The sequence below is a fragment of the Mirounga angustirostris genome, unplaced genomic scaffold (assembly GCF_029215605.1).
Source record: "Mirounga angustirostris isolate CCGP_5_RB_7025 unplaced genomic scaffold, mMirAng1.0.hap1 SCAF_10, whole genome shotgun sequence".
In the NCBI taxonomy this organism is placed as follows: domain Eukaryota; kingdom Metazoa; phylum Chordata; class Mammalia; order Carnivora; family Phocidae; genus Mirounga; species Mirounga angustirostris.
The window spans coordinates 95136271-95163853 of record NW_026991718.1 but is presented as its reverse complement, the minus strand read 5'-3'; the positions used below and the strand labels follow the sequence as shown (position 1 = coordinate 95163853).

Here is a 27583-nt window from a genome sequence, read left to right as displayed (position 1 = left end):
TGTAAAATTTTTTAAAAAAATTAACATTTGTGATTGATTTGAAATATCTCCAAAATAATTCATTGTTATTTTCTATAAAAAACAAAACAAACTTTAGGGTCAGTTGGATCTCTTAAGGAGCAATACAGGACTTCTGTATAGAATAAAGGATTCTCAGAATGCTGGGTAAGCCCCAATTTTTTATTTTAAGAAATTTTAATTATTACAAATGTAATAAATGTTTTGGGGGGAAATGTCAATATAGAATTGCATAATGTAAACCTGTCCTGCATACCATCCCCACCTCTTATCATGAGTTCCATTTCTCAGAGATAACTGCTCTTAATAATTTGGTATATGTCCTTTCTTTTAGGTATATATATAAATATATAGAAATGATTATATATTTATATACTATATATATAATCTCTTTTCTTTTTTTTCTTTTTTTTCCTTTTTCTTTTTTTTTTTTTTTTAACAAAAATGGGATCATGCTATCCATACTGTTTTGCAACTTGTTTTTTTCACTTACTATATCTTGGACATCTTTTCATTCTGGTACATACAGCCCTGTCTCATTCTTTTTAAGGTAAGCTCTTATTTTGGTAAATAAGTCAATGTGATGACCTTGTCTACTAATTCATTAAAGTAGTTATGTAGATTATTAGATTATCCTGTATCTCTTTGCCTTTTTAATTCTATTTTATTCCCCTGCAGTAAAATGAAAGGATCAGATAACCAAGAAAAACTAGTATATCAAATCATAGAGGATGCAGGAAATAAAGGTAAGCATGTGAAGGAAGAAACAGGAAAAAAACATTGTCTTTAGGACCCGAAATAGGGACTGAGCGCTGGCTTCCCAGGGTACAGATCTGTGTATAAAAAATGCTGCCATGTATATTAAAAGGAGAGGAAATAGAAATACGTACTGTGCATATGCTTGAAGGACACCCAGGTGTGATGCTGCTGCTGTTAGCTCACAGGAGGCAGGAGCTAGGTGGCTGTTGCCCGGGATGGAAAGAAACTTCTGAATTCTGAGCATTGGAATGTACTATTGATTTCAAAATAAATCAGTTAAAACTTAAGGTTTTTTTTTTTTTTTTTTTTTCCAATCCTCACTTTCTAAACTTTGGAGACCTTCATTTCTTCATTTTATCTGTAAATTGTGGATAATACCATCTCTCTGGTTTTTGCAAAAACCAGAGGGATGTCCAGTGCAGTGTGGCGGTGTCCCAACAGAGGTCCCTCAGCAACTTCGGTTTTCTCTATCCCTCTTATAGACCTTTATCTAAATAGCTATTATTACACTTTAGGATCTATTTGATTCCCTGATATTAGTTTCAACAATGTATCAATAATGATATAATTGAAATCATATATCATTCTTATATATATTTTTTTTTTAAAGATTTTATTTATTTATCTGACAGAGAGAGACACAGCGAGAGAGGGAACACAAGCAGGGGGAGTGGGAGAGGGAGAAGCAGGCTTCCCGCCGAGCAGGGAGCCCGACGCGGGGCTCGATCCCAGGACCCCGGGATCATGACCTGAGCCGAAGGCAGACGCTTAACCGACTGAGCCACTCAGGCGCCCCATCATTCTTATATTATTAGGAGTGTAATACTTTAAAAATAGACATATGACAAAAGCCATTCTCTGTTTTTTGTTTTTTTTTTAATTCTTCCTATCTCATTACGCCTCTTTGCTGGGAAGAAAATAAGGTAACATGTTTAATATAAAATTCCACATACAACCCTTCTTTGAAAGAGAAATCCTGGCTTCCTGCACAGGGCTTATGGCTGTGAGAACCTCAATCTTCATTTTTCATCTCCTAAATATAGGGTATAAATAATGGGTATACAGGCACACAGATGCTTACATAAAGAGGTTTTTTTTTTTTTGCTCTCCGTTGACAGTGGTAGCTGACCTTGGCCCAAACTGAAGTTATAATCTAAATACAATCTAAAATAAAAATAATAGGAAACAGAAGTTGGGGTGTAGGAGGGGATGGAAGACACAATGTAAGTTAATTCAGCAACATTCAAGATTTTTCTTCCATTAAAAAGTATCTTTTTCACATGTTTTTAAAAAGGTGCCACACTAGGATTCCAAGAAATTTCTGGTTAGAAGATAAAGCACCTAACTTCTTTATCATTTTGCATACTTTTGTTGTTACCTGAGATTCTTACTCTAAGTCACTGTTTTTCCCATAGCTATGTGCTAGGAATGTATACATATATACATATTTTGCTAGTTTTAGCCTGCGATGTAAGCAGTAGGACTGTAGACACAAATCCTATGGTGTTGAACTCATTTTACTTTACTTTCTTACAGGAATATGGAGCAGAGATATCCGATACAAAAGTAACTTGCCATTAACAGAAATTAACAAAATTCTAAAGAATTTGGAAAGTAAAAAGCTTATCAAAGCTGTTAAGTCTGTGGCAGTGAGTAGTTTTCTCTTTCCTTACCCCAAGTGTTCACTGTATTGTTTTGCTCCAAGTATGTTTCAAGATCTTACTGTTCTTTAAGCTATGTCATGATTTAAAACTACTAGTCAAAAAGATTTTAAAAAATTTAGTCCATATTGTATTGGTTTGGAGACACTGCTTAGATTTATCACTGCCTAATTAACTCTTTGTGTCTCACCCACTCGAAAAGCTAAAACTACTATACTCTTCAGTAAGGAATTTTTGGAATCATGAACATTTTTCCTGGATTTTCAGCATGAAAGATAATTTACTTCATTCTAGCATGTTAGATTATTCATTCAACAAATACCTATTGTGTGTTTGCTCTGTGCCAAGCACTGTTGTGGGTGCTTGGGCTACATTAGTGAACAAGCCAGAGAAAGATCTCTGCCCTGGTAGAGCATCTGTTCCAAGACATGGTGTTTTTCGTCCTCCTCGTCCCATTCCCCCCACCCCATGACCTCCTTCAAGGGTTGCCATTCCAGAGCTGGCTCCATCAGGAACACCAGCTGCTAACCTCACTGACCTAGGCGGAAGAAGACCCGAGATTCCCCTAAACTAAAGTTTGCTTGAATACGGATTTCAGCAAATAAGAATTTGATGTTCATCAGAGATTTTATTTATCAAATGATATTTTTAACTTACCACACCCTTATTTATTTATTTATTTATTTTAAAGATTTTATTTATGTTTCGAGAGAGGAGCATGATCACAGGGAGGGGCAGAGGGGGAAAGAGAGAGAATCTCCAGCAGACTTGGTGCTGAGCGTGGAGCCTGACATAGGGCTCGATCTCACAACCCTGAGATCATGACCTGAGCCAAAATCAATAGCCAGACACTTAACCAACTGTGCCATCCATGCGCCCCCCAGTCCCTAATTTAGAACGTTATCTCCCTTCAGCATTTTTAATGGATGATTTCAAATATATACAAGAGTAGAGAAAATAATACAAGTCCCCACATACCAATCACCCAGTTTCACTTTGCCAATCCTTATTCTCCATCTTTATTTTTAATAACAGCTTTATTGAGATAATTGACGTGCCATAAAATGCACATGTTTAAAATGTACAATTTGGAAGTTTATAGTATACTCACAGAGTCGCACATCCATCACATTATTCTAATTTTAGGACATTTTCATCACCCCTGAAATGTGACCCCACTAGGAGTCACTCCCCAGCCTCCCTGCCCATAGGCCCTGACAACCACTAATGTAGTTTCTGTCTCTGTAGATTTGCCTTCTCTGGACATTTCGTATAAACAGAATCATACACTATGTGGTCTTTTGGGTCGGGTTTCTTTCATTTACATGATGTTTTCAAAGTTTCAAACTAAAGTATTATTAGATTATAACCCAGACTATAAAATAAATATTCATGAGTCCATACAGATGTAAATGTTTAAATAAATGACAGATCGAGGTGTCTGGGTGGCTCAGTCAGTTAAGCGTCCGACTCTTGATTTCAGCTCAGGTCATAATCTCAGGGTCGTGAGATCAAGCCCCACATCGGACTCCGCACTCAGTGCGGAGTCTGCTTGTCCCTCTCGCCTGCTGCTTGCACTCACTTGCTCTCTCTCCCTCTCAAATAAGTAAATAAATGACAGATCTTCCCATGAGTAGATAGAGGCAGAATAGACAAACCTCCTGTGCAGAAGAATTCCACGTAATTTAGGTGGACACTCCACCCTCAAGGAAGTAGAATGTAACTCCCATTCCTTAAGTGTGGACTGCATAGTGATGTCCTTCCATACATGGAAAGGCTCGGGGGGGGGGGGACGTCAGTTTACAGTGGAGAAAACAGAGAAACACTACCTCAGGCCACATGATCAAGGTTAACCTCAACACTGAGAAGTCATATTGATGGTGATCAGTCATCACTTGGTGACAATCAAGTGCCCTTGACAGGATGTGATGAGAAGGGCACTTTTCTTCCGTGTCCTTTCTCCCGTCTAGTCATGAGAAAAACATCAGACAGATCCCAGTCAAGGGATGTCCTACAGAATACCAGACCAGTAATTCTCAGAACTGGCAAGTTATCAAAAGCAAGGAAAGTCTGAGAATTTGCCAAGGAAACATGACAAGTAAATTTAATGCGGTATCCTGATTAGGTCCTTGGACCAGAAAAAGGATATTAGGGAAAAACTAAGGAAAACCTCAGTGAGGTGTAGACTTTAGTTAATAATGATGTATCAATATTGGTTCATTAATTGTAATAAATGCATCCTACTAATATAAGATATTAAGAGGGGAAACTGAGCACGAGATAAGTGTACCGTCTTTATAATAATTGTGTAAATCTAAAATTGCTCTAAAATATAAAGTTCTGAAGGGTGCCTGGGTGGCTCAGTCAGGTAAGCATCCGACTCTTGATCTCAGCTCAGGTCATGATCTCAGGGTTGTGAGATCGAGCCCCGCATCAGTTCCATGCTGGGTGTGGAACCTGCTTAAGAGTCTCTCTCTCTCTCTACCCACCTCTCTCCCTCCCTGCCCCTCCCCCACCCCTGGCTCCAAAGAAAAAAGTTTTGAGGGTTTTTTCTTAAATTTTTTTTTTTTTTAAAGATTTTATTTATTTATTTGACAGAGAGAGAGATAGCGAGAGCAGGAACACAAGCAGGGGGAGTGGGAGAGGGAGAAGCAGGCTTCCCGCTGAGCAGGGAGCCCGATGCGGGGCTCGATCCCAGGACCCTGGGATCATGACCTGAGCGGAAGGCAGATGCTTAACGACTGAGCCACCCAGGCGCCTGAGTTCCCAAGGTTTTTAATAAGTTCAGTAGATAGGTCTATCTCCGCTGTAACACTATTGCTATAAAATTAAAGGGTCCGAAGTATGTCTGTTTCTCTTCCTGAGTATAATTGAGTCTGGATATTTTCTTCTTCCTTTTTTTTTTTTTTTTAAGATTTTATTTATTTGCGAGAGAGAGAATGAGAGACAGAGAGCATGAGAGGGAGGAGGGTCAGATGGAGAAGCAGACTCCCTGCTGAGCAGGGAGCCCGATGCGGGACTTGATCCCGGGACTCCAGGATCATGACCTGAGCCGAAGGCAGTCGCTTAACCAACTGAGCCACCCAGGCGCCCTTCTTCCTTTTTTTTTAAAGGATTTTATTTATTTATTTGACAGAGAGAGACACAGCAAGAGAGGGAACACAAGCAGGGGGAGTGGGAGAGGGAGAAGCAGGCCTCCCGCGGAGCAGGGAGCCCGATGCGGGGCTCGATCCCAGGGCCCTGGGATCATGACCTGAGCTGAAGGCAGACGCTTAACGACTGACCCACCCGGGCGCCCCTTCTTAAATTTTTATTTTATTTTATTTTTTTAAGATTTTATTTATTTATTTGACAGAGAGAGCACAAGCAGGAGGAGCAGCAGAGGGAAAAGGAGAGGCAGGCTCCCCACTGAGCAGGGAGCCCGACCAGGGAGCCCAATGCGGGCTCGATCCCAGGACCCCGGGATCATGACCCAAGCTGAAAGCAGATGCTTAACTGACTGAGCCACCCAGGCACCCCAAGGGTTTTTTTTAAATCTCAGTTTTGGAAGACTTGGTTATCTTTTTTTTTTTTTTCCCAATATAGACTGATTCATTCATTCATTCATTCAGAGTGCGTGGGCACAAGCCGGGGGCTTGATCTCATGACCCTGAGATCCAGAGTCAGATGCTTAACCAGGCACCCCGGAAGACTTGGTTATCTTATAACCACATCTACTATGCATTTTTTCCTAGGCCTCAAAAAAGAAAGTATATATGCTCTATAACGTGCAACCGGACCGGTCTGTGACTGGTGGAGCCTGGTACAGTGACCAGGATTTTGAATCAGAATTTGTAGAGGTGCTTAACCAACAGTGTTTTAAATTCCTACAAACCAAGGTGAGGCATAATTGAGGAAACATCACTGCAGATCTTTTTTTAAAAGTTGCTTCATCAAGAATGTTTAATCTTGTATATCATATTTTATAGGACTTGAAAATATTCAAATCAGTAATTTTTACTTAACAATGTATTCTGCTGTTGATTTCACGCTATATAGTTGTATTCAGAAAACAGTGTTCTTGCTGAGAGTTATGTTTCTACCCTTATAGGCAGAAACAGCACGGGAAAGCAAACAGAATCCAATGATACAAAGAAATAGTTCATTTGCCTCATCACATGAAGTGTGGAAGTATATCTGTGAATTGGGGATCAGTAAGGTGAGAGCACAGTTTTTAATTTTCATCTTATTTTTTAAAGGTTACTCTTCATCACAGGAATGTAGTTTACAGTATATTCTAAACATAATTGGACCCAGACCCTTTTTTCAGGTGATACCTATGAACATTCTGCAGAACCCACTTTGAGAAAGCACTGTCTTAAGCCATTTAGACAAAGGTGAATGTCATGCCATCAGGCACTGTGGGATCTGTATGTACTCAGCTTGTGATACAGAGTAGCAGAGTAGAGGCCTGGCAGTGCATTGCACTACCAAAATGCAAAAGTCTGTTGACAAGCCCTTGACTTTCTCAGGGACATTTCAACATAGATACCAAATATCAGTCATCACATCCGTTGTCATTTATTGGTATTGTGTCCCTCTTGTAAGTCATGAGTAGTGGTGTCAGTATATGCTTTTGAAGACCTATACATAAAGACACCATGCTGGGTGCTTTTCATCATCAAAGAAGAAACTGAAGTGGCCACTTGGACAAGTCATTTTCATTTCCTAGACCCTAGATCTCTCATTTATAAAAAAAGTAGGCATTTGGACTATTTGATGTCTAAAATAACTTTCTGTTCAAACATTTTATAAATCCCCATCAAATTCTTGCCCCCAAAATGTTAAAAGACTTCTAAATTTTACTGAAGAGGGTGGACAAATAGAAAGTGTCAAATTCAGCATGAGGTTAGAGTTCTGTCCCTAGCATTTCTGTGGTTTATGCTAACCTGGGCTGTTGTTCAACCCATGCTTTTAATGACTCATCAGCATAATGCTTCCCCATTTCACCAAGGAATTGCAGACCCTTTACAGTTTAAAGACTCTCCCAAAGGATGTCTTCTTGTGCTTTTTGTGTCCTTTCTAATGCATCCCCTTTTCAGGTAGAGTTGTCCATGGAGGACATTGAAACGATCTTAAATACACTCATTTATGATGGGAAAGTGGAGATGACTATCATTGCTGCAAAAGAAGGCACAGTTGGCAGTGTAGACGGACACATGAAACTGTACAGAGCAGTCAATCCAATCATCCCACCCACGGGTTTGGTCCGGGCCCCATGTGGACTCTGCCCGGTGAGTTAAAGTGGTTTCACTTCATACCTGACTGCCACCAAGTGCAAATACCACCTAACTTACCAGTAAGCACACTCGTTTTCTGACACTCAGGGTTGACCAACAGCGGCTCAGACCTCTGTGTAACCTTGATGACGGGCCCTTGATGAACAAGTCATTGCTTTATATTCTTTTTTAGAATAACCAGGTTAGGGAAATTTGTGTTTTCTACTCATGGCCCTGAAATGGACAATTTTTAATGATGGCTGATCATTTAACTCTTAAGTAGGGAGGGAAATGAGATTTGCTGAGAACCCACCACAGGCCAGGCATATTCTTGAAGATTTATGGTCTCATGTAATCCTACTTCTGTCCCTTGGAGCTAGCGGTATTATTTCCGCATAAGCATGAAGCTAAGGAAGCTGTAGGGGCTACAGCTTCGAAGTAACAACCAGGACACAAACCCGAACATGTTCTTTCCCCCGCAGTGCGCCCCAGCACTCTTCATCCGGTTCCATGTAGTTCGCGCATGCCAGCTGCGTGGCACAGGCACTGCCTCTGCCCTCAGGGCATTTATATTCTTGGGCCGCTGGTGTAGATTTTATTTCCTTATACCAGCCCTTGTCTATATGCCTAAGCTCTCTGTGTGCTGGTTTCAAGTCCTAGAAAAAACAGCGAGCATATTGGGAATTCTGTTTAGCACCCTTCAAAGAAAGGAATGTAGCTAACATGAAACCTTTGGTTAGTGATGTATGTAGATCTGCTTTCCTGTTATCTGCTGATAGCCTTTGGCCCAGTGGGCAGGTGAGCAGATCATCTTAGTGCTACAGTGAAAGGTTTCTCACTCACTAACTTTATAATCACAAAGCAGGTCTATTATAGCATGTTCTTAAATACAGCCCTAGTCTTTTTTTAAGATTTTATTTATTTGGGGCGCCTGGGTGGCTCAGTCGTTAAGCATCTGCCTTCGGCTCAGGTCATGATCCCAGGGTCCTGGGATCGAGCCCCGCATCGGGCTCCCTGCTTGGCGGGAAGCCTGCTTCTCCCTCTCCACTCCCCCAGCTTGTGTTCCCTCTCTCGCTGTGTGTCTCTCTGTCAAATAAATAAAATCTTTAAAAAAAAAAAAGATTTTATTTATTTGAGAGAGAGAGAGAGCACAAGTAGGCAGAGTGGCAGGCAGAGGCAGAGGGAGAAGCAGACTCCCTGCTGAGCGGGGAGCCTGACGCGGAACTCGATCCCAGGACCCTGGGATCATGACCTGAGCCGAAGGCAGATGCTTAACAACTGAGCCACCCAGGCGCCCAGCCCTAGTCTCTTTCTTACTTTCTTTTTTTTTTTTTTAAAGATTTTATTTATTTATTTGACAGAGAAAGACACAGCGAGAGAGGGAACACAAACGGGGAGTGGGAGAGGGAGAAGCAGACTCCCTGCCGAGCAGGGAGCCCGATGTGGGACTCGATCCCGGGACTCCAGGATCATGACCTGAGCCGAAGGCAGTAGCTTAACCAACTGAGCCACCCAGGCGCCCCAGCCCTAGTCTCTTTCACTTTGAAAATTTTACTTTTATTTATTTTTTAAAGATTTTATTTATTTTTTTTGACAGACAGCGAGAAAGGGAACACAAGCAGGGGGAGGGGGAGAGGGTGCCCCGAAAATTTTATTTTTAAATAGACTTTTTGTTTTGTTTTGTTTTTTAAGATTTATTTGAGAGAGGGGGAGAGAGAGAATAAGTAGTGGTAAGGGGCAGAGAGGGAGAAGCACACTCCCCTTTGAGCAGGGAACCTGACATGGGGCTTGATCCCAATCCTGGGATCATGACTTGAGCTGAAGGCAGATGCTTAACTAACTGGACCATGCAGGCGCCCTGAAAATTCTATTTTTAATATTGCTTTAAAAAATGGGTCAGGGCACCTGGGTGGCTCAGTTGTTAAGCGTCTGCCTTTGGCTCCGGTCATGATCCCAGGGTCCTGGGATCCAGTCCCGCGTCGGGCTCCTTGCTCTGCGGGAAGCCTGCTTCTCCCTCTCCCACTGCCCCCACTTGTGTTCCCTCTCTCGCTATGTCTCTGTCAAATAAATAAATTCTTTAAAAAAACCCCAAAACAATGGTTGGGTCTTGGATACATTGTTAACAGAAATTTTAGTTGTAGGTGACATTTGAGACCTACAGTGTAATTTTAAAACTCTCATTTGATTGTAAATTTTTTTCTTTTTTAAAGGTTTTTGATGACTGCCATGAAGGTGGTGAGATTTCACCATCTAACTGTATTTATATGACAGAGTGGCTCGAATTTTAATAGAGAACTGGGAACTTTCCTGACATTTTGCAAATGAAGTTACTTTGGGAGCAGATAATTTAACTCATGATGGAACATCAAATTCCCTTGAAAGCAAACTTCACAATAATGGGTAGACTTGCTGCTATGAAAAAGTATTTTTTTATCTATGAAGACTAAATTTATATTGGTAGAGTAGCCAACAGAATATGAAGCAGGTAAGGCTAATAGTGAAATCCATCCTTCAATAAATAAAATACTTTGAACTTCAGGAAGACCACCTTCTGAAGCTTTCAAGACTTTTGATGGTTCATGGAAAAAGAAGCCAACAAATCCATATTTGCCATATACTACAGTAATGACTAAAGTTTAAAAATGCCCATTTTAAAGTTATTTATTAAGGTCTTCATTGGAAAATTTTGTATCTGGTTCACTACTGCCATTTGTTTTCTCTTTTCTCAGTGGTTTCATTGAGAAGGAATCAAAAGCGGTGAGGCAGGAATAGCACTTGGAGGCATGAGTGGGGAAGAGAATGGAACATCCCTTTCCACACACTATTCATTCCTTTTTACATCAGAAATATTCTTTCAGAGGATTATGCCTTTGTACTTACCTCAAATGCAAATGATGACTATTGTCAAAGATGTTTTCAGTGCATAAATATGATTATTCTCATCCTAAAGAGAATGTTTTCACTGGTCCTTCTTTGTCAAAGTCTTCCAAGTCTTACTCTGCAGCTCAACTGCCTTATCTGCTAGAATTGCCCCATAATCCATTGCGCTCCATTCACTTTATTGTGAGCAGGGTACCACTCCTCTTATTTTAGATTTGTTTCCGTACTCTCTTAAAAATCATGGTGTAATTGGTCTAAACTAAACAGAAAGCCATTATAATTGTTCTCAGTTCTAATGGTACCTTCAATCCTAGGTAATTTGGTGTATTGTTGCACAGAAGTTAGCTTTTTAGGATCTCAGCTGTTGTATTTTCACTTTGTAGTTCTCCTTAATGATTTCTGTGTCCAGGCCAAAAGCATGAGACCAAAGGAAAGGAATTCAAAGCTAGCTACTACTGAGGCCTGAGTTCAAACACCAGTTTGGATATACTCGAAGTGGTAAACATCAGAAGGGTTATTTTGAGATATATGGGATCAATAAAATAAAATTCAGCTCAGTAACCAAGAACCAGGTGGAGTCTGTGGCCAGCTCTATAGAAATAGAGTTCAATGACACTAGCATTTTGAAACAAAGTATTGGATGTACAGAAGATAGAGCCTGAAACTACACCACCCCCAGCGAGAGCTGGAATAGTAAGAACATTATCTGTCCTCCCTGGGACCTCGCCTATCACAGAGGCACTAGTCTTATTTAATGAAAAAACTGAACTTGGGGGAGAGGTACAAGTGGGGAGAAGGAAGCAGTTCATGACTTTGCATTGTGTCTTGATAGCCAAAGATTCTAAAGCTTACAGTCAGAGGCCACAAAAGTTCCCTGACTCACCAGAATAAAGAGACCCTTTAAATGCTTTTCCCACAGCATGTCTTTCATTCTGAATATTAACTGAAGGAGAAAAGAGACAAAAGTACTGCACCTCTGTTATATAGTTAAATGGATATTTACCTACCAGAAGTAAACTATGACCACAGTTTATGGAGCTGTAGACTCCCGACACCAAAAAATCAAATTGTGAATGAAGTCCTAATCCTTACAGTTGATTTCCATTTAGTACAAGGTATTTTGGTCACCTGAGAATAGATATTCCCTGGAGTCTGTTAGGGCCCTTCTATTCCGCTTAATAATGATCCGTTGGGAGTCAAATAATCATGAGAGACCATGATTCAATGGTTTAAATGGATAGTTTATGTGGGATTCTTCCATAAAACTCCTCTGAGCTTGGTTTGGTGAGGAGTAAATTTTATGGAGCCATGATTTTTATGGTGATCAACTGAGTAAACAAGTCAAACAAGTAATTTCAAGTTGAGTGACTTTTACTTTGAACCATTATTATTACATGGTGGGTAAGGGGAGAATAAAAATACATGCCCTAGGACGCTTGCTGTCCCCCAAACTTTTGATGACAGTATTCCATATCTGCTGTTCAATAAGGTAGCTGCTAGTCACTTGTGGCTGTTAAGACTTGAAATGTGGCTAGTGTGAATGAAGAACTGAATTTTAATTTTATAGCTACCTGTGGTTACTGGCTACCATATTGGATAGCACAACTCAACAGTCATAGGTCTAGATTAATTATAGGAATGAAGAATATCAAAATTAATTATTTCTCAATTGTATAGGTTTGTTGCTTTTCTGTGGAAGAAGAGGACAACAAAATATTATTAACTGTTATTTGTATAAGTTTGTAATTTTTTGACAAAGGACTTCAGAAAACAAGACTGAGAGTAAGTAGAGCAATGACTAATTCCAAATCAAAAAGAATCAAATTTTGGTTATAGGCTTGATCAAATCATTGCTAAACAACCTCTTTAAGAAAATTATTACTCAATTGATTTATTGAATTTGCTTTTCACTAACGTGTCAAATGAGTTGTTTTAAATCTTAATTTTTTTATTTATAAAAGTAATACATGTTCACTATAATAAACTCAAATAATACCCAGGTGTACAAAATAAGAAGGAGACTCCCACCACACCATATTCTAAAATTCCTATTCCCCAAAGAAATTGCCATTAAAAGTTGAGAGTCTTTATCTTTTTTCTTTGAGCACATTTAGAAACCAAGACTTTTCTGGTTAAAATGATGGCTTTGAATCTCCTTTAGACATAAACAGGGAATTCACATCTTTGCAGCAAACATCAGGTTCTGCAACACCAAGTATGAAGTCACTGGAAGTTGTTTGAGGCAATACTTAGGGATCATAATAGCCAAAAAATGTTGGGAAATAAAAGCATTTTTTTGAGGGAATATGATCAGAAAAGAAATCATGGAATGAGGCTTAAAAGAGAGGCAAAGGACCATGGAAGTTAAAAGGTAGAATTCTTTACAGAACAAAATTTGAGGTATGGAAAGATTCTTTTAAAAAATACTTAAGATTTTGTAACAAAATCCAAATTGTTCCCATGATTGCATCCTTTGACATTATGTTCATTTCTCAGGCTTCATAGAGAATCATTTAAAGCACCTGGCTAAGTTAATCCTAATGGCAGAGGTCACAAATGGGTGGCTTGGACTTTGTGTGTCTTGCACTGTTTGTAAATTTTTTTTTTTAACTGTCGTTGCCAACTTACATCATCCATATGTACATGTATTGGACACAACTCATATACATATGAACTGTATATACAAACATAAATATAGTCCCTAAATATAAAAACCACTGCATGAAATTTTTTCCTTGAAAAATCAGAAAATTGGCAACACTTTGCCCCCTTCCCACATGGCAACAATTTAGACAGGACATGAGTTCCCCATGTTACCCTAATCCCCACCACTCTGGTCTAGCACAGATCTGGTTGGCTATGCTCATGTATATATGTCCAGGCTGGGCTTACAGTCCCTGTCTGACCTGGCAGACCCCTGACTCAGATCCATGAAGGACCAGGGCAGGGTGTCAAAGATGGGAGGCCCTAGTCTAGGTTTAATGTCCTGGGCCAGCTCAAAATAGCTAGTGGTTTGAGCTCTAAGCCAGCACTCTGGACCTTTAGTCGTGTTTTCTTTCCCCCCAAAATAACAAAAGGTTCATTTCAAAGAGGAGTACCACTCTTACAACCTACACGAAACTACTTCATTTTAACCTGGACTGGGAATCAGGAAACCTGGATTCCATTTCTGCTTATTCACTTTGGACAGATAAAGGTAGTTAAGCTCTCCTTATGTCCTGACTCAAATGGGAAAAATACTGCTTTAGTTCATAGCAGTTTGCGAGATACAGATCCTATGGAAAATGGAAATGCTGTTTGTAACTTAGTTTGAACATTGAACTTCTGTTTTTTTCAGAACTTAATTTGACCTGTTTTATGTGTCCACTAATATGATCACAGATAATTTTTATCTATTAATAACCTGATAATTGCTCTACCCCTATACCGGAATGCAAAATAGCAGAAATCCCATCCTGTCTATGCTGGCACTTTCAGCATAGACTTTATCACACTAATCAGTTCATGAAACTCCGTGTTCTGAAAGTGGCCACGGTCACTGAATTTGTACAATTTGGCTTCCAACCTATCAGCCACTTCTTGTTGTTCTTTCCAGGGAAGGAAAGGATCATCAGTGGAGCCAAACTGCACAATATGAGCGCAGTTGGCTTTGATCTTCTCCCACTGCCAGGGACGATTGAAGTATCCTATGGGAAAAAATATATATATAATCTATTACCACCCATGGATAATTTCCCTTCTAGCCATTGTAAAATATCTAGCAGAGATACAAAGAATCAGAGCCTAAGTGTTAGAAGTCCTTTAGTTTTCAAATCTGTAGAGCTTGATACCATAACCATTTGGGAAGGGGGAGTACATGGCTCATAAAGTTAGGGTTCAGTGCATTAGAAAGTGGTCTATCCACTCTCAAAGGGCCTAATTTATATCTAAAGAAGGGCAGTAAATGTTTCTCAAATGCTACTAGAGGTTTTTTTTTAGCCTATCCAAAAGCCAGTGCTGTTTAACCTGAACAAACATCCCTGTGACTAGAGCAAGGGCTTTTCTGTACTGGTTTCTGCCTTCAAACTTACCACTGGCCCGCTCATTTTCATCCCCCAAGTCGGAGGTGTATGCAGACACTAACACGATAGCATATACTTGGTGTGTTTCTGCATACCTGGAGAAAGAGAAATGACGTCAGCTAATACTTAATGTTAAATCTGCCAAAAAGTCAAAACAAAACCCTGAAAACTCATTTGATTTAGCTTACAGAAAGCAGGTGCTATCAACTGTCGAGTTTAGCAAGAAAAATAGGAAGGAAACTGCAGAACTACAAGCCCAGTGGTTAATGGCTTACCCTTGGCCATTTGATGAGTTTCTACTGATTTTTCAAGGTAGTCCAAACCTCTTTGGTAATCCTTTCCAAAAAAACATAAAAAGTGTAATCATTCTCTTTGATGTGCCTATTAACCTACCTTCAGTATGCATCAGCATTGCTTTGTTGGTTAACCTGCAGATTCAGTCCCAGAGCATCTGATTCAGAGGGTTGGTACAGGGCCCAGGAATCTGCATTTTAAGACATGACACCTCCCCCAACCCAGATGACAAATACAAGTGATCTGTGAACCATATTAAGAAATTCTGTACCACGATGGAAATGTACTTCTTTTTGCCACACGCTCTACATTGCATTGTAGTACTTGTTTGTGTCGTGTTATATCTATCTTCCCCAATAAACCTCAGCTCCTTAAGGGCAGGTGTGAGTCTTCTTGATCTTTGTGACCCTGGTGTCCCGTACAGTGCCTGGCAAGCAGACACTCAGCTAACTATTTGCATGAAGTTCCCTCACTCAGCAAAGACTAGGCTAGGGAAAGATGTGGGGTAGTAATAGTTTCCAGAGGCCTTGGTGCCAGGAAAGATTTAGGGTTGGTATTTTGTTTTCAGGCGAAACTTTTTGCCCAACCATTTGTTTTGAAAAATGTCAAACTTACAGAAAAGTTAGAAGAACAAGAAGCACCTAGATTTATTCATTTTACCACATTTCACACCTAAACATGTCAACATGTATCGCCTAAGAACAAGGTTGTCTCTTATATATATCTCCACAGTGCCATTATTACAGCTAGTACATTTAACACGGAGATGGTAATACTATCTGTATTCATTTTTCCCCAGTTTTACCAAAAATGTTCTTTAAAACTGCTTTTCAATCCTAGATCAGTCAAAGATCACTGCATTTTGTTTTCATGACTCTCTAGTCACTTTTAAATTTTTTGTTTTAAATGACATTGACATTTTTTCCAGAGTTTAAGCCAGTTGTCCTGTACATCATCCCCTAAACTGAATTTGGCTGTTTTCCTCATGATTAGACAGAGGTTAAACATTTTTGGCAAGAATACTGCATAGGCAATGTGTCTGTCCCACTCCATCACATCAGAGACACACAATGCCAGTTTCCCTTTATTGGTGAGATTAAGTGTGATTACTAAGGTGACAGCTATCAGATATCCACTGTAAAGACACAATTGTCCCCTTTGTGATTAGTAAGTAATCTGTGGGGTGGTCCTCTGTGACTAAATCAGTATCCTGTTCCCCTACAATCTCATACCCCATAGTTTTGGCATCAACTTTCTCCTTGCCTACCTTAACTTTAGAAGTTAATTTTTAGAAGGTTGCGGACAATCCTGCAGTAAGTTTCAGGGATCTTTAAAAGAAGGCACACCTTTAATAGCCAATGGCCTGAGAAAAATTCAGTTGGCCTTGAGTTGGTATAGATTTCAGCATAAAGGGATTCCTTCATTTTCCAGACAACCCCTAACAGCTTATAAACACTAGGGCTGTACAGAAATTCTGCAGCTCCACACTGGGAAGCATTATCTCATAGCTCTGGTGTGGCAGAAAGATTATGGAATCTGGCAAAGTTCTCTGACATGCGATTCATATGGCATCCTGAGCAACTGCTTGGGAGAAGGGGCTACACAAAAACTATATTCCTTTGTCATCCAGCTTAGCAAATATGGAAGAAACCCAACCTTAATATGCTTACTCAATCAGCTAAATCCTATCCTCTAGGCCTTATAAGCCTAAAGGGAGGGACATGATGTTCTAACCGAGAGCATCAGGGAAGCGCCATGAATCCTAAGGACTGGGGGAGTTGCAGGGTGGGGTAACAGTCTCCACCCTCCAACAAATATTTACTGAGCACCTACCATATTCCAGACACTCTTCTAGGCACTGAGGTTTCAGTGTCAGAATGAACAAAGTCCCACCCTCACGGAGCTTACATTTCTATTGGCCAGAGATAAGAATAAACAGGACATCAGGTGGTGAAAAGTGCTATAGATAAAAAGGGGGATACCAAGATACAAAGGGGATATGAGCCAGTGGGGTGAAGTTGCTGTTTCATTTGAAGTGACTAGAGAAGGCCTTAGTGGAAAGAGACATTCGAGGAGAGACTTAGAGAAAGCCATGCAAGTATCTAGGAACAAGTATTCCAGGTAGAACAGTGGCAAGCGCAAGCCTAAGGCAGGTGCATACTTGGCATGTTCAAGGAACTGCAATGAGGTCTGCAAACCAGCTGGAGCCCAAATGGGGGGAGAATTCAGCAAGGATCGCACCTCATGGCTGCAATGGCCCCAGAACTGTGGCCTATGATGACAGTCTTCTCATCACAGTGCAGCTCCATCTCCATGAAGGGCAGCCAGATGCTCTCTTGAGCTGTAACTAAGGTTCAGGGTAAAGAAAGAGTGTCATTTGATAGGGACAGTCTTATAGTCTAATGCTGTCCCACCTTTCTAACCGATGACTACTCAGCACTTCTCAATTTAAGAACTGCAGGACCAAATGGGAGATGGGACTGTTTTAATAGAGCCAACGATTTATGTATTGCTGTTTGAAAGACTCAAATCCATAGTTTTGGCCCATCTATCTATCTGGTTTTGCTTTCATCTTTCACCATGTTCTCATAAGAAAATATCGGAGAAATAATAAAAATACAACTCTAAAGTTTTAATGTAAACTTTCAAACTTAAGAAAAAAACTCTAGGTGACATTCTCAAATTCATATGCATATATATTCTTTCTTTCCAAAGAAGAATTTCCTGACACAAGTCACAGGCACAGTCAGAACAAAAGTGGCAATGTTACATTTTGAAATATTCTGATCTCCTATAGGTGCTGTAAAGTTTTATCATATCTCTGTCTCACATGAAATACCCATAAATTTTGCCTGAAAATAATGTTGACTTCTAGAAGGGAAAATCTAGTTGCTTGCAAAGTTGAAAATTAAATTTTACCAAGCCCAGGTGCTTTTCTTTTCTTTTTTTTTTTTTTAAAGATTTTATTTATTTATTTGACAGAGACACAGTGAGAGAGGGAACACAAGCAAGGGGAGTGGGGGAGGGAGAAGCAGGCTTCCGGCCGAGCAGGGAGCCTGATGTGGGACTCAATCCCAGGATCCTGGGATCATGACCTGAGCTGAAGGCAGACGCTTAATGACTGAGCCACCCAGGCGCCCGCCCAGGTGCTTTTCTTGATCCTTATTAGAATTTTCTAGAATGTTTTTTGGTTTACACCCTTTTCCCCAAACTACTTGCCATCGTTCATTCTTAGGTATATATTCCCTTTGGCTTCTCTACTATGATATTCTTGTTCTCTACCAGGAAAATGGCGAGATCAAAACCCAAAAGATGAGACTATTTAAAAACACGTTTAAAACTTACTTGGGTCAGGCATGTTTTTAGCCAAACACTGGAAACCAGGTATCTAAGATATGAGGGGAAAAAAAAGCTATAATAAAGAGCTTAATTACAACTAATACCTTGCTAATAAGAAATGAAACACCTGGTATGATCTTTATCAATTCAATAAGTATTTGCTTATATTATGAAATGAAGTGGGTTAAGTGCCATATGAACAGACAATCCCTCCTGATAAACTCCATCTGTCTGTAGTTTTATATCCAGCCAGCTCTGTAGGCATCTATATACAGAGACCTGAATCCTCATTTGTACATCTCTGTTTATTGCTGTAGGCATATATCTACAGAGGTATCATGAATGAATGCAATTCTAGACAAACTGACCTGTAGTCAAACAGACTGTGCACCAGGGGTTAGGTAAAACATGGTACAGAAACATGGTACAGAAAGTTGGAGATCCCACCGTCTTGGACAGCTTCAGCCCTGATCTTTTTGGATTGTAGCTCTGGCCTTGGTTTTCAGCCACAACCCTGGAACTTTATTCTAGAAACATACGCTAGAGCTCTAGAGGATGGAAATCCAGGAAGCGGTCCTATTGCCTGGTTATGGAAGAGGTTAAAAAAAAATCAAGATGCACAAGACAACTACAGCTGGTCACCATTTTTATAAAGCTCATAAAGAAGCCAAATTAAACTATATATTGTTCAAAGTATACACACATGGTTGCAAAAATACGTTCATTTTTAAAACGGTTGGAGCAAATGAAAAAATTTTCAGGATGGTAGGGAAATGGGATGGGGGGAAGGTACATGTGGCTTCGAAGGTATTGTTAATGTTGCAGATTTTAGTTTGGTAATGGAGCCTCAGGTTTTCATTACATTGTACTTCATAATTTATATATATGTTACATCTAGCTTTTTTACATATTAAATATTAAGCAGGGAGCAGAAAAGGAAGATGTACAATTATCTGGGAAGTCCCAAATCTGAACCAGCACCAGATGCAGGGAGACCGACGGGGCTCTAGGAGGTGGTGCCTTGTACCCTAACGACTGAGCCCTCAGGGAAGTCTTCCAGAAAGTTTTACCCACCAAAATTCCGACCACTAGTTCTAGTGTTTGAGACAGGGCAGCGGGGAGAGGAATGAAAACACACTGGGCTATACTAAAGGGGGTGTGCTGAGGTGGGGTAGGGGCTGGTGAGCACACGTTCAAACTTCAGTCCTCAGTCCCCTCCATCCCCTCCAGCTCCAAGCTGACTTCCCAGCGCAGCCGCTCGTGTCTCTTACCTGCTCCAGCCTTTTCTTCACCCAGCCGTACCAGCCGTGCGTGGCCACATCCCCGCCTCCGTTCCCGGGAACAATAACTGCCTTGCTTGGGGAAGCCATGAGCCCAGAGGATCCAGTGTCCCCCAGCAGCCGAACCTGTAGTACCGGGAGCTCCAGACTGCATCCGCCGAGGAGCCTGCACCGTGGCATTCTGGGAATTGTAGTTCTGGGGCGCCGGCGGTCCTTACCGCACAAGGTGGCCAAAGCAAACCTGGGAGTTTCCATCATATGTGAACCACCTTTCACTTGCCTTTTACTAGCGTTCTCGTCCCCTCCCCACCTTATTTAGGACAGGCTGTGACATGCCCAGAATATGTTCTCTCTTTACTACAATTACGATGTATTTCTATAGGAAACTGTTTTTAGTTCCAAATATACAGAAATCACCTATTTATAGTTGAGGACTCCTGTTATTCTTATTACTTTTCCTTCTGATTTCAAAACAGTTGTTAGTAAAATAGTTACTGTCAGCCCTGGTTGTTATTTTTCATTGCTTCAAATGCTGTCCTCTTAAAAGGTATCCCCATTGGTGTAGGGCACGTGAATAACATACTTAAACCAATTTAGAGACTGGGGAAACTGAGGTAGCAATGAAGTGGTTTACCACCTGTTATAATACTGCAGTCCTGAAATTTTAGGAACCAGTCATACCTCATAGATATACCCAAATCTTTTATTTTTCTTAAAGATTTTATTTATTTGAGAGAGAGAGAGAGAGAGAGCATGAGCGGGGAGGGAGGGGAAGAGGGAGAAGAAGACTCCCTGCTGAGCTGAGAGCCTGATACCGATGCCGGACTTGGCCCCAGGACTGCAGGATCACAACCTGAGCTGAAGGCAGCCGCTTAACCGACTGAGCCATCCAGGCGTCTCTATCCAAATCTTTTATATTGAGGTGGGCAGAAGTGGGCATGTGTGGTTACAAACAGGAATAAACTTGGGGTACCTCTGTAGCTCAATTGGTTAAGTGGCTGACTTTGGCTTGGTCATGATCTCAGGCTCAGCAGGGAGTCCGCTTGTCCCTCCATCTCCCTCTGTCCCTAGCCCCCTCATGCTCTCTCTCTCAAATAAATAAATAAAATCTTTTTAAAATAAAGAAGCAAATGGGAATGAACAGGAAACTGCTTCTTCTTCCTTGCCCCTCCCATTGACTTACTCACTGTGTACATCACAGGTGTTTCAGCATCTGTTACTGAGGAACACTCTCACGCAGTTTATTTTTTGGACAGGCATAAGCAGGTGATCAAGGATACACTGCCCCACTACCACATTCTTTAGGAAGAACAAGACATAGTCTTTCTTCTTGAACCTGAGACTCTGAATTTCCTTTAATTTTTCTTTTCTTCATTCAATATTATTGAATTTTAAATGTAACCTTAATCACTTCAGAAGGAATGAATAACTGAGACACACAACACCATGGATTAATCTCAAAATAATTGTGCTGAGTGAAAGATACTAGACAAAAAAGAGTACATACCATATTATTCCACTTACTTAAAACTATGGAAAATACCAGGGGCACAAGGAAACATTACACATGTTCATCATCCTGATTGTGGTGATGGACGTCAAAACTTAATATATTGTACACTGTAAATATGTGCAGCTTATTGTGTGTCAATTATACCACGATGAAGCTGTTTAAAATTTGAATATAAATTAAAACAAGCAGAGGCATTCCTGTAGCCTAGAGATTTCTTGCTTCGTGGTTTTCGTTCAATAAACAATGACACTCCATTAACAGGAACTGTGGGCTGAAAAAGGATCTATCCTTCCTCAAGATTTAAGATTTGTCTTTCTTCTCACTCACAAGATAATTGAATCTTCCCTTGAGAAGGAGAAAAATAAGGTAATGGCCTCAACTGTCACCTTTCTCAGACTGTTTTTGTCGATAACGTTTGCAAAGATTATGTACTTACACATAAATCCACCTTGGTTTTTTTTTCTACTTTCTATCTCTTGGGTGAGCATTTTCTGAGCTTATCATTAACAAAGAAGAAATAGCTTGATTTCAAAACTAACATCATTTTTATGAATTAAAAATGCACATTTATGTCTGGTATATCATTTGCTAATATTGAAAGAGCCATTCTTAAGAACTTGACAAAGATGTTTTCATTTTTCTTTTCTTTTTTTTAAGATTTTATTTTAAGTAATCTCTACACCCAACATGGGGCTTGAACTCATGACCAACTGAGCCAGCCAGGTGCCCCTCATTTTCATTTTTCTGACAGACTCAGCCTCAGCCTCTACAGCTCTCTTTCTGAATCACCTTCCTTTGCCTGAACTTTTCTTTTCAGGTCAGAATCTCTCTTTAGGCAGTTTGCCTCTGAGTCTCCAAACTCACTGTCTAGACATTCTACCCTCTACTGTGGTTCCTTTTCTATTTCTTTCACATAGTATTATTGTTTTAACCAATAAGAAGAAAGGAAAATATAAGGAAAGCTTCTTTGGAGTCCTGAAGGACACCTGGGAGTTAAGTGAGAAAAGAAGAGAGGCAACCAATGATGTGGAAATGTTGGAGTTCAGAACAAAGGGTCAAGAAAGAATTCTTGAGATGTCTTCGGTCCCAAAAGGTGGTTTTATTAAAGCACGGGGACAGGACCCATCGGCAGAAAGAGCTGCCTTGGGTTTGTGAGGAGCAATTGATTATATACTTTCAAGTTGGGAGGGGGTTAGGGATAGTGTAAGTCTCTAAGGAATTTCAGAAGCAAGGTTTCCAGGACCCTGAGGAGGCTAGGTATTGTTAGGAAAAGATTCGTTATTACTGTCTAGTAAAACCCTAGTCATGAGACCCTTCGGATGTGTCAGTGGGCCATATGCTTGGAGGATGATTGCTAAAATAGATCTTGGGGTAGAAATAAAGGAAGTTTCCAAAGGAATTTTTATATGTTAAAGGATCTGGGAGGTTGGGATAGTGTTAAGCTAAAATGGCCTTTTGCCCTTAGGAAAGTATTAACATCCAGGCAGTTGAGTTCCTAGAGGAAGGTCACTCTGCCTGTTTCAAGGACTTGTCAATGGGCTGTAAGTAGTAAGGAAATTTTAATTTTTTCCTTTTGCCTTTGTTCCCCACATAAACCTGGCTGTTCTTAGCAGTGTGGAGGGTGTGCACAAGGGCGAGAGGTGAGACACAGCAACATAGGCTGGGAAAGACAATTGGTTCAGTGCTGTAGGATTGAGGTAAGTAGATCATGGAGGCCCTTGTACAGCAAGATGGGGCGTCTACTTTATCCTGTGAGTGATGGAAAGCCAGGTAGAGTTTTAAACAACAGAAGGTCTGGGTCAGATGTGTGACTCTGAAAAATCTATCTGGCAATCAAAGTGAGATTTGGGTTTGACAAAATTTGGGGAAAGAGATTATTCTGTGGGGCTGTTGTAGTAATTCAATGAAGGAGAATGAGGGCTTGAACTAAGTAGATAGATGGAATTGAGAAATAATTAGAATAAAAAAATCAACAGGACCAAGTGATTCATTATTAGTTTCAGGTTTAGGGTGTCAAGAGATGTAGGGAAAGAAAAAAATATCTTTTCCTTCTACCCTTCTAGGTTCTTGGCTGGGACTCTGAAACAAAAGACATATGAACAAGAGAAAAGCATGCAAATTGATTTTTAAGTATGTTTTACATGACATAGGAGCCTTCATAAGGAAATGAAAACCCAACAAAGCAGTTAAACCAGATTGTTTTTTATGCTAGGTTTGATGAAGAGTGGTAGGTCGTGAGGAAAATGCAATAGGATAAAAGGATATGAGGGGCGCCTGGGTGGCTCAGTCGTTGGGCGTCTGCCTTCGGCTTGGGTCGTGATCCCGGAGTCCTGGGATCGAGCCCCGCATTGGGCTCTCTGCTCAGAGGAAAGCCTGCTTCTCCCTCTCCCACTCCCCCTGCTTGTGTTCCCTCTCTCGCTGTGTCTCTCTCTGTCAAATAAATAAATAAAATCTTTAAAAAAAAAAAAGGATATGAGCTAAGGGTAGTAAACCGGAAGACACTTAGCAAGGCCTGTTCATTTTGATTCCTCTCATCATCTAAGGGAGGTATACGCAAAACTACCTCCAAAGGCTGAAGGAGCCATTAGACCAAAGAAAAAGCCTGGTAAGTCCAGCTTGACAAGAGATGGTTTACTAAAAGGACTCTAGTGTCTTGGGCAGCTGCAAGATGAGTAGATCTCTGCAAGCCCACCTCTCATAAGACTTGCTTTTTTAGCCATAGAGGCAGGGGAATATGTCCTGGGAGACCAGCCCAGAGGAAATGTTTGAGAAGAGTTGGGTCATAGTCATATCTCTAGAGCAGGTCAAGCAGAGTTAGGCCTTAAGGGTGTACTTAAGGGTGTGGTTAGACGAAAAGAAGGTGTCTTGAACCACATCACAGACAAGGAAGGACCAAGAATAACTCCTTAGTTACTAGGCTGACTGGGAGAAGAATGGTATCTCCCAGTGACATAGAAAGTACAAGAGATGGGTTAGTTTAGGGCAAGGGGAACAGTGAATTCAGTTTAAAAGATAAACTGAGCCATATTAAAATTATAAGAGCTTATCTGAGCAAAATTCAGTTTGAATCAAACAGCATCAAACCAGAAGAGGTTAGGAGCCCTCTGCCAACAGGAGTCAGGGAAAACACTTTTATAGAGAAGGTATGGAAGCAAAGAGAAGAAACTGATTGTCTAGATGGCTCTTTGTGATTGGTTGTCCTCAGTGTTTTGATTTCATAACCTTGAAGCATTTATATGCTTACATTTTAGTTTGCTTATGTAGGCTGCCATGGCCTTAGAGCCACATCAGTCTAATGGCCTTCTTGTTCAATCAACTTAAGAGGACATATGGAGATTGAGGTGCCAAGAATACCCAGAGACATCCAGCAAGTTGCTGAATATATGAATCTCATGTTAGGTAAGTATGAGCCAGAATTATAGAAATTAGATTATAGATGATGAATAATATCATGAAAATTGTGAAAGATTTTGAAATAGTCAAGAGTTTACTGGGTGAACTTCCATGGAATACTGGGCATTTTTTAAAGGAATCCCTGGGGTCATCTGATTGTAAGGGGTGAGTGCCTTTATCTTTGACTAAGCTATTTCACAACTCTGTAGAGACAGAAATTAATTTACAGAAAACAGGTAGGGATGAAGAATAGTTGGAAGAAAGGAAGGCAGGGACAGGCTCCCCATCCCCCCTAAGAGGAAACTACCCTTAAAAGGATTTTACACCATCCTGGAAGGAGCCCTCCACTCTTTCCCACACATTAGATGACAAAAACCTGATTGGATGACAAGTGCATGGAGGGTTAATCAAATTAAAACAGCCCGCCAACAAGCCCATAAAAACCCCTAGACTTAGAAACTCTGGTGGCAACCCTCTGGGTCCCCTCCTTTTTGGGAGCAGCGCGACCAAGAACCACCGGCACTGCAGGCACAGAAGGAAAAGATATCCTGCAACAATAGTAATGCAAACATTTCCTGTCCATAGCAATGCAAATGAGTCTTGTCCACAGAAATGCAAGTGGGTTTTGTGTGTTAGGAAATATGAATCTATAAATCAAATTCTTCCTTGAACCAGTCTGAACATCCTTACTTGTTCCCTCATTAATGAATGAGTTATGCAGAATCTTTGACACATGCTCATTTTATATTTGTATGAGGGCCAGAATTTTACCTTTTTGAAACTTTAACAATTTTGGAGATTTTATTTATTTATTTGTCAGAGAGAGAGAGAGCACGCACATGCCAGGGAAGCTGCAGGAAGAGGGAGAAGCAGGCTCCCTGCTAAGCAAGGAGCCCGATGTGGTACTCGATCCCAGGACCCTGGGATCATGACCTGAGCCAAAGGCAGCCACTTAACTGACTGAGCCACTCAAGCATCCCTGAAACTTTAACAATTTTGAAGGTTTCACCAACATCCTAATGGATTCACCTGACAAAACTGGGTAAATCATGTTGCTGAAGAGCACCTCATGGGCTGCTTACTTAAGCCCAGGCATGTTTTGCTTTTGGCTCCCAGACTGAACAGTGAATATGCAAGTGGCAATCGTACAACAATGGACTGACTCTTTCTCCAGGTTTCTTCTCTTTACTGATTTTGTATTTTTCTTTTTGTTTCCGATACATTTACAGCTGGTAGGTTTCTCACCATTGATGGCAACAACAATTAGGAATTTGGTTTTATATTCTGACCATTTGGTGATCTCATTAAGTTAATTAATGGTTTACATAGATATATTCTCTTTTGGATAGGAGAAGACAGAGAATCTGGTTGGTTTTTTGTTTGTTTGTTTGCCTTTTTTGTCTATTTATGAACTCAGATCAGTCAAGATTTCCATGCCCACTGGGAAGGAGAATGGCTCTTTGATACCTGATCTAGTGAGTTTTTGTGTTTCTGCATTCACTTCTGACCTGTGACTAAAGTGGTAGAACCAAAGCTGTACTCTCTGTGTGTCTGTGCGTCTGTCTTTATGGCTGTAATCCAGAAAGGTCTTCACATCCTGTGGAGTGTGAAATGTTTACTAAGTTTGGAGAGCTTTAATAAATTAGATGATTATATCTCTTAAAGGAGTTATGTTCTGATTCGCTTATTGAGATAAATACACACTTACATAAATCAAATATTTCTACACTTCCCAGAAAATAAAGAAATTAAATTTCCAATACTTTAGGGGTGGCTGGGTGGCTCAGTTGGTTAAGCAACTGACTCCTGATTTCTGTCCAGGTCATGATCTCAGGGTTGTGGGATCCAGCCCCACCAGGAGCTCCGCGCTCAGCATGGAGTCCGCTTGTCCTCTCCCTCTGCACCTCGCCCCCCACAAAAATAAATAAATAAATAAATAGATAGATAGATAAAATTAAAAAAAAAAACCCTTCCAATACTTTAAATGTTTAAGATTGTATTTAAAATATCCTTTTCATAAATTTCTAGTACTGAAAGAATCCAGGTTCAAATAATCAAAGCAAGCCTTGGGCAAATGATATTCTTTTAATGTTTGGTTAAAAAAATATGGCTGTCTTTTTCAGTGTAAACCATAATACAAATGTGTATGTATTTTAATTGAGTTTGTTTCCTGACTGAGAGAAAAATTAGTGTGAACTTCCTAAATTTATTCAAGTTTAATAATTAAATAACCTAACATTACTCTGACATAATGTTTTAGGAACTGGAAAAATATAAATTTATTCAACAAAACTGAATAATTGTTCCACAAACTTTTTATATTAAGAGTAATTATGTAAAAACAAAGAGTAATTATGTTTCATAGTACATCAACTTAAAACTAATTGGTGTTCTGTAGGTAATTTAAAATTTTGTACTAACATTAAGTTGAACTAATTAATGGTAACCCTTGGATGTCTAGATATATTCTAAGCATAATATTAAGTTTATATAGCTTTCTTATTTTCATATACTACAGAGAGGCTGTATTTCTGGATTAGATTAATAAATGTGCTCATTTTTGTCACTTATAAAAAGGTGTATAATGCCTTTGATGGTTGTAGAAAGCAGTGCTCTATAAAGTTAGGAGTTTTGTTAGTCTCCTAGGATGCTTGAATATGACAGCTCTCAATTATTCACCTTCTCGTAGATGGATGACAGGGACAGACACGCAGAGAGTAACTGTGCACTACTGCCAGTCCCTGCAGAGAACGCGAATCCTACACAGCGAACGAAAGGAGGAAACCTGGTATTAATTTAAGGAAGCATTTCTCTACCGGTCGAAATTCCCTAATCTAGCGCTAGTGGCCGCACTGTCCCTCCGCCCCGCCCCTTCCCGCGCTGATACCTTTTCCCGGCCAGCTTCAGTTTCCTCCGCACGGTGCCCCTCCTTTTTCCGGTGCCACACGTCATCATTCTCGCTTCCCGGTAACTAAGGCGATGAGAGGGACTTCCTAAGGTGAACGGAAGTTATGTTGGATCAGGGCGAATCCCTGAGGCGTGCAGGCAGCACCTAGGAAGCAATCCGGCAGACACTGGAGTTTTCTGAAGGACAAACGTTTAGAGGTGAACGTGGAGGAACTTAGGA

At 40.3% G+C, this 27583-nt stretch overlaps 2 protein-coding genes across 8 annotated transcripts in view; one reads left to right on the top strand and one right to left on the bottom strand.

The window, feature by feature from the left end:
• The window catches only part of POLR3F (RNA polymerase III subunit F), a 21569-nt gene extending 5315 nt beyond the window's left edge, over positions 1-16254 (top strand). Inside the window, exons 3-10 of one of the 5 annotated variants that reach the window (XM_064572772.1) lie at positions 98-165; positions 548-568; positions 697-764; positions 2314-2426; positions 6173-6316; positions 6529-6636; positions 7520-7711; positions 9907-16254. In XM_064572772.1, coding sequence (XP_064428842.1) covers positions 98-165; positions 548-568; positions 697-764; positions 2314-2426; positions 6173-6316; positions 6529-6636; positions 7520-7711; positions 9907-9984 — 792 coding nt within the window. In that variant the 3' untranslated portion in view covers positions 9985-16254. The remainder of the gene's footprint in view (positions 1-97; positions 166-547; positions 569-696; positions 765-2313; positions 2427-6172; positions 6317-6528; positions 6637-7519; positions 7712-9906) is intronic. The other 4 variants (XM_064572776.1, XM_064572773.1, XM_064572774.1 and 1 more) reach the window with 4 other exon arrangements.
• Positions 14036-27583, bottom strand: RBBP9 (RB binding protein 9, serine hydrolase). Of its 3 annotated transcripts, none has more exons than XM_045885365.3 (5): positions 19542-19779; positions 18277-18319; positions 17173-17278; positions 14647-14732; positions 14036-14262 (listed from the first exon to the last, which is right to left on the bottom strand). In XM_045885365.3, the coding sequence occupies exons 1-5, from the start codon at positions 19728-19730 to the stop codon at positions 14036-14038; spliced, it is 651 nt and encodes a 216-aa protein (XP_045741321.2). In that variant the 5' UTR covers positions 19731-19779. The 3 variants fall into 3 exon arrangements, with proteins under 3 accessions (XP_045741321.2, XP_064428848.1, XP_064428847.1); XM_064572777.1 differs by lacking the exon at positions 14036-14262 and adding an exon at positions 27344-27583 and having other exon boundaries at positions 14537-14732; positions 19542-19791; XM_064572778.1 differs by lacking the exon at positions 18277-18319 and having other exon boundaries at positions 19542-19719.

Coding starts and splice junctions, on each gene's coding strand:
- RBBP9 (XM_064572777.1), bottom strand. CDS start 27,411: ATGATGACGTGTGGCACCGGAAAAAGGAGGGGCACCGTGCGGAGGAAA. Junction 18,320..19,541: donor TGAAGAAAAGGCTGGAGCAG/GTAAGAGACACG, acceptor CTCATATCTTAG/ATACCTGGTTTCCAGTGTTT. Junction 14,733..17,172: donor GGGGCCATTGCAGCCATGAG/GTGCGATCCTTG, acceptor CTCTTTCTCCAG/GTATGCAGAAACACACCAAG.